The 6,999-nt window shown below is 44.9% G+C and overlaps 1 protein-coding gene across 8 annotated transcripts in view; it reads left to right on the top strand.

The window, feature by feature from the left end:
• The window catches only part of LOC147015783 (sodium-dependent phosphate transporter 2-like), a 105,442-nt gene extending 99,313 nt beyond the window's left edge, over window positions 1-6,129 (top strand). For 6 of the 8 annotated variants that reach the window (XM_085848294.1, XM_085848297.1, XM_085848293.1 and 3 more), the window contains exons 10-12: window positions 2,539-2,724; window positions 4,664-4,748; window positions 5,567-6,129. In XM_085848294.1, the coding sequence (XP_085704420.1) occupies window positions 2,539-2,724; window positions 4,664-4,748; window positions 5,567-5,731 (436 nt within the window). In that variant the 3' untranslated portion in view covers window positions 5,732-6,129. Of the gene's footprint in view, window positions 1-2,538; window positions 2,725-3,903; window positions 3,989-4,663; window positions 4,749-5,566 lie in introns of all 8 variants that reach the window. The other 2 variants (XR_015049855.1, XM_085848298.1) reach the window with 2 other exon arrangements.
• The last annotated feature ends 870 nt before the right edge of the window (window positions 6,130-6,999 follow it).

The raw sequence follows: 6,999 nt of genomic DNA, 5'->3' as shown, positions 1-6,999 counted from the left end.
TGACCTTAGGCGCTAACCATGAAGGTCAAGGCCAATTGCCACCAAAAATTAATCAGCTGAGCGCCAGACCATGAACTATATTCCCATGAAGTTTGAAGACGATCCGATCAAAATTACTCAAAAAATAAGGGTTTCGTCGACTCCCCTGATTTGCGACAAAGTGACCTTGACCTTTGACCTTGACCTTCAAAATTTTATGCGCTGAAAGGGACCTCTATAGGCCTCTGATATGCGAAGTTACAAAAATTTCCAATGATAACTGTGCTCTGCAGAATTTTTTATACATGATTACAGACAAACAAACAAACAAAAAAAAACAAAAAAAAAAACATACAAGCTGACTAACATATCTTGCAAAAACTTCGTTTTGGCAAGATAAAAAACTTTTTTGTGACGTCATATTGTGACGATTTTGTGACATGACATGACAAGCACCGTGTCCTGTGATTGGTTTGGTAAATAAATGGCCATAACTTGGGAACCACTTGTCCCATACGTGTGTGGCCGTACGTGCAAAAAAAAAGAGAGAATGTGCTGTTGTGCTGAAGTGCTGAAGCCACGTGGGACGTGCCGTGCCATGCTGTCGTACAGTGTGGGTGTGGGGAAATCCATGTGTGTGTTTGAGTGAAACGATGAGCATATCGCTGGTGCATGGTTAGCGTGGACCGCGCGGAGGTTAGAAGAATGCGTGTGGTGTGTGGCTGTTAAGTAAGGACTGATGTTTTTGTTTTGAATTTAAAAGGTCTTCCCCAGAGTGTAGCATGTACGAATTTGATTCAGAGTGAGCCAACCGGAGGGGTGCAAAGCTCGCTATATGTGTAAGCATGCATGTAGGCAGGCCTTGCCATGTAAATAATGGGTTTTAATTTGTAAATGCTCCTGCTCAATGTTATATAGAACTCTGTGGTTAAAAATAAAATGTTGCTGTTTGGGCACGTTTTATCACTCTGGCACGCTGCCTTTCCTTCCCCTCTCCTCAAGTTATCCTCCTCCCAAACCCCCTCCACCACTATACAACTCTCCGGAGGTTGAAGAGAGGAAGGGATGTCAAAGAATTGGACAAATGAAAGTTTTTTTTTTTGTTTGTTTGTTTTTTAGCAGTCGGAGCTTCTGTTCGGAACATTTCTGCAATTTGTCTCACAATTAAGATATTCTATAGCTTATCGTATGTGTGGAAATTAAATAAAGGCACGAACACTGGCACGGTTTTTTTGACAATGTAAGGGAAATGCCCTTCTTTCCCTTCCCCTTCCCTCATGCTGACCTCCTCCCAAAGCCTCTCCACCCCACATGGACATCTCTGCGCGGTGTCCGGGCATTTTTTAGTATGGCCCGCTTGAATGTGCTGTTTTAACTGACCCCATTTTGTTCAATCCTGTATTGATGTCGACAGAAGGGGACCATGCCCCTCCACCCCTGCTTTCCCTCCTGTCCCCCTATCACAAATTCAAGTCCAGAACACCCCCTTTCCCTCCCCACTATCCCCTTCCTCCTCCCCCCATGCTCCTCGCTCCTACCCCCCTCCCAGAATGTATAGCGACATGTGGTGAGGCATCACTCTGACCCCCCTGCCTAGCTCCTCAACCTGTCCTCCCTCGCCTCTCTTAACATTTCCGTCAGCAAAGCGACGGGTTGTATTTGCTAGTGATAATAATAAGGGTCCTCGTTCTACAAAGCACAAGAGCTCAAGTCAGACAATCCCCCAAGATGGCTGTTACCGTGCTCAAGGTGCGAATTGTGTTCGACCAGACATTTAACGTCCCCTCAAAGTGATCCACTTGAACTGGATATACGACTCCCGATTATAGATGTGCTCATAACTTCGGTTGGAAAAATGTTTTTGGAGTCACGCTGACTAAGATTAACGAAACGTTTTGGAGCTGCTTCAGCATTGTCGAGTACAAAGTACTTGGGCAACGTCGACGCATGAATTTCAAAGGCTTCGGTGAAACCGTACCCTGTGGAACACATCCAGAAATGTAATGATTGCCTTCTTTATTTATCCGTCACTGCATTCTTAAAGTGCCTTTCAGGGCAAGTGCATAAATGCTGTAATGTAACAGGTTGTTGTAGCAGTTTCACCGAATTCATGCTTTCAAACATTCAATACAAAATCGCCGTCATTTGTTGGTGTTTCACGTGACTCGCGCCTGGATGGGATCCCCTTAGCACAGTGTACTCAGTCCATGCGGGGATGACATCGATGCTCGTCGTCTGCTCGTATGCAAATAGTTAAAACATGCTTGACTTCGATAGAAATTATTGCCTTTTTTTGTGTAAAGGTCACAGAAGCACTTTATTGTCTTCAGCAGCGGCCCTGTAGAATGGATGTGTGACCTGGTGAAGGTAGCTTTTAAGCAATTATTAAAAGCTCACGCATTTGTGGGTGGCTCTGATGCACCAGGTAAAGTGCGAAAAGATAGATCCGTGAATCCTTCCCTTTTGATTCTTCTTTTTCTCTCGTATGCAGGATGATGGGAATTTCACCGAGACATTTGCGTGCCTTGTGCCCTGTGTTGTTGTTTTTTTTAATCGCAGTAACGCTATCGGACCGTTGGTGGCACTGTGGCTGATCTACTCGGACGAGACTGTCAGCCAGAAAACAGCGACACCCGTGTGGCTTCTCCTCTATGGTGGGGTGGGCATCTGTGTGGGGCTGTGGGTATGGGGCCGCCGGGTCATCCAGACCTTGGGCAAGGACCTGACACCAATCACACCATCTAGGTTAGTTCACAGTCTCGGCTTGAGCCAGAATGCATTGAAGGGTTTTCTCATTTCAACCGCTGACGGTAACAATTTAATGAATTTTTTTATCCAGAGATTATGATGATGAAGGTTCATGCTATAGTTGGTTTCTATTGATGTAACGCTCGCACTCGAATGGCATAGCATTGCTGTGTGTTGGATAACCGCAAGAGGACAGCAGGATAGCTTCCATTTAATCTCATTTAACCCTTAATTTACCACGATGAGACGTACATCGAGTCGGTGGGAATTGTTCTCGTATCTCATCGCAAACGAGGTGTTGATATTCTGGGAATGCATTGGCTTTGGCCTGTTGCAAATGATTAGTCAGATACCCACATGGACTGAGAAGTCCCATCATGTAGTTAAAGCAAGCAGCTGTTTTTCTGTAGTAATTAATAGGGGGTGGAGACTTAAAAGTCCCATCGGTAAATAAACGGTTTTTATTTCCCATATTTACCCATTATTCGGCGAGTCCCATCAGATATGAATATTTTTTTAAAAAACATTTCAAAAGTTGATCCATTCTTGAGGCAAGGAACAACTGATGTAAAAGTGAATTGCAATACTTGAATGAATGATGAGTAGCATATGGTCACACTTCAGCCGATAGTGCAAATCTTGCTTTCTGGCATTCACTTATCTGGTTTACTCCTCGACCCACACGTCTCTCCCACCCGTTTCCTCCTCACCTGATTATAGTTTGTTATGCTTCACCGAATCGGTGCCAGGCACCGGATGGAATACTTGGCACAGTCTAAAAGCAGTCACCTGTTCCACGTCTCTGATTTCTGCGCCATTGGAGCAGGTCGCAGGTCACAGGCCACGCTTGGTGATCGTACTGGCCCGACTTGTGACCCTCTAGTTTAGTCCATCATTGGCCATTTCATGTCTCGACATTTTGCCTTGGACTCCACGGCAGACTGCGGGACACTTTTCAAACCGGTTTCCTGGAATTTTGTAAAGAATAAAATAAAATAGGGAAATCTGTGGGTATTTGGCAATGGTTATTTTGCTGGCCTTTTGTGAGTTACGCCACCATTTAAGAAACCTTGCTAAGTAATTATGACCGTAGCTAATTCCATTGACTGGCACAATCCATCTGCTAGGATCTCCGGCTGGGGAAGCGCCCTTTAACTGCTCTCTTCTTGCCCACAGCGGTTTCTCCATAGAGCTAGCCTCAGCCTTCACTGTCGTGCTTGCTTCCAACGTCGGATTGCCTGTTAGTACTACTCACTGCAAGGTATGAACTCACGGCACGTGGCTGGACACGGAAACGACTCCCTGGGCAAAGCAACAGTACAGTGAAGAACTTTCCCCATTAAGTATAAACTTTCAAACCCATTAAAAGAAAACCCTGTATTGTTTTGCTTGTTTTAACATCCCCTTTATCTTGTTCTTTTTCTTCTGATTATGGTGACAACTACATGCAACTTCAACAAAAATACTTGAATCTGACCCACCGCACCCCAAAATCCCCTAAACTCCTCCCACCCCCCCACCAATACCTTTTCCTATCACTTCACTGCCCTCCTCCTCTCTCTCTCTCTCCAATTCTTTCCTTTCTCAATCAGACCCCTTTGTCTGGATAAGAGTATCCCTTTTTAACCTTGATTTAAAAGAAATTGTATCGGATTACTGCTGATGTAACTGGATCCAGTGTTAAGTTATAATTTTTTTAGATTGGTTTAGCTTTGAATTTTTCAATAACTTTATCCTCCATTGGTAACAGCTTATGAGAGTGCCTGCAAATGTGTCACATTCGTTCATAGCTTTCCATGAAACCCCCCCCCCCGCACCCCCACCTTGGCTGAGAACTGCTGCTTTGCCCGAAGGAGCGAATCCCATCTGGCACGTACCGCGGTCTGGTATCCAGGTTTTGATGTTTTTCACGTGAACCTCCCCACTTGTTTTGCAGTGGATTTTGTGTTGAACTCATGTCTGCATTTACCGTACTTGTAGCCTCAAATGTGGGAATCCCCATAAGCTCGACCCACTGTAAGGTACAACTCCCGGCTGTCTCCGGCGGCTGCCTCGTGTCGGGGCCGTACTCAGCCAATCGTTAACGCTTGCTGCCTTGACCGTGCATACAATGCGAACTGGTGGTGGAGCACGCTGCCGCAAAATGAACGACGATTGCGAGCTGTGCCCTTAACAAGCCTGGCAATTCATACTCGCACGTGTTGCCTGCACATCCCGTTGGCTTTGTCCAGCTGATGGATTCTGTTTGCCATGTGATTGACTGTATTACCAGTGGCGACCTCTTGCTAAAATTTCAAGGGGTGGTGTGGAACCTTTGTTTTGGCGTAATGCCTCCGCAATTCCAGTGGCGATAATGCACTCCATTTTCTCCGTCACATTTTGTTTTTTTTGATAAATATTATCAAGTGGATATCTTTACCTAATGATAGGCCAACTTTAGAAAATGCCCAGCTCAAATTTGTTAACGTGGGATTTTGGGGGTGTGGTGGTGTCCAAGCATATGCACGCACTTGGCAGTGACGCATTTGATTACAGAAACACTTTGGGGGGCAACAATGTTACTTTTCTTTGCCAATTATATTTTTATACTAAGCAAATCCCAGTGAGTCTTTTTTTAAAATGATAATAGTGATTGAAAGAAACTGCAAGGGGTTGTGAGGCGATGGTTGGGGAAACCAAATCCACTAACCTTTGTGATGTGCAAAGTTTGAATTCTTGGAGTTATGTTTGCATTGCAAATGATTGTTCGCTTTGTCCGTTGATGTTCCTCACACATCATCTTCTTCTGAGCCAATCCCCCCCCTCCTTTTTTTTTCTTGTTCTTTCCACATCGTGACAGGTGGGCTCAGTTGTCGCAGTGGGCTGGGTGCGATCTCGCAAGGCCGTCGACTGGAGGCTTTTTCGAAACATCTTCATGGCCTGGTTTGTCACAGTGCCAATCGCAGGTCTGTTCAGCTCAGCTGTCATGGCTTTGTTCATGTACGGGATCATGCCCTACGTTTGACATCCCAGCTCACCAGCGACAGCTGAGCTTGGTCAGACCATGCAACTCCACTTTTTGTGTGTGTGTGTGTGCGAGAGAACCGGAAGTTTCATGAACCTGACTTTTGAATGACCGCCAAGGTGATTGTCTGGCTTTGTTACGACGTTTATCGTCAGTGTGTACTGCAGAGATATTTTCTTTGGAAAGATTATGGAGAATGTGATCAGGTTTATAAAATGGATGTGTGGAGTGGATTAGGACAGAGTCAAAGACAGAAAAGGAAATGCCGTATGTACAAACATCCTGGGTTTGTTTTACCTTTCCAAACACCTGTTCTCGTCATGAACTATGGTTTATTCTTACACCGGAGTGCAGCCACTTTAATTTTGAAGGTCACCCACCCCACCCCCACCCTAAAACTTCAAATTTCCGATATGACGTGACATTGGCCACCGACTAACGAGCCCTCGTATGTAATCCTCCATGAAAACATTGGCTCGGCAAAGCCTTATATTTCTTTCCAGTGAGGACAATGAACGAATGGTTACGATCAATGAAATTGTACTTTTCTTAAAAACCCTCATCTTACTCATGACCCCTTCTGTTTCCAACGAAACGGATACCATAAATCGGTGCAATTAAGCATTTCAAATCCGGCGAATTGTCTCTTGATTTTGGAGGGAAAACCAGCATTAGTCAACATTTGCATGAGAGATTAGGGTTGCCAGTTCAATGTAAATATCGATGTGTTTTGGTTCATCCCTTTCCCCGATACCCCCCTCACACATCAGCCAGTGCTGCGTCCGTTACTCCAGCGCGAAGCTGCTTTTTTACTCGCGCAATGCAGTTTCTTGCCGTTACGTATGTGTGTCAATCAGCAGCAGCTTTGTGTCACATTGTGCACAAAAGGTGACTTTCCTCAAAAGTTAGTGACTGGTTATTATTGAAGGTTATTGAGCTGGAATTCTGAGATGGGTGGTTTTTATTAAAGGGATGTAATGATATTCAGCAAGGGTCTATTGATCGTTCATGTTTTGTATACTGATTGAAGGGCTCGTTTGTTTTCGGAGCTGTTGCAAGCCATTATGTTTCGTGGTTCGCTAAGGCTGAATAAGGGGCCATATCCATAATGCACACAAAAGGGTTGGTGGGGTTGGGGATGGAAATGGGAGGTTTCACCTCTAAAATGGGGGTGAGGAGTAGAAGTAGCTAAAAGTGGAGTTTGTCAGACATGAAGGTGTGGAGGGAGTGGGTTGCGCGACTTTAAAAGTTCTGCCAATTTTGCATAC

This window comes from Eptatretus burgeri, chromosome 12, assembly GCF_056783735.1.
Source record: "Eptatretus burgeri isolate ZD-2024b chromosome 12, Ebu_testis_v1, whole genome shotgun sequence".
Classification (NCBI taxonomy): domain Eukaryota; kingdom Metazoa; phylum Chordata; class Myxini; order Myxiniformes; family Myxinidae; genus Eptatretus; species Eptatretus burgeri.
The sequence above is the reverse complement of the archived record's forward strand: the minus strand, read 5'-3'. Positions and strand labels throughout refer to the sequence as shown.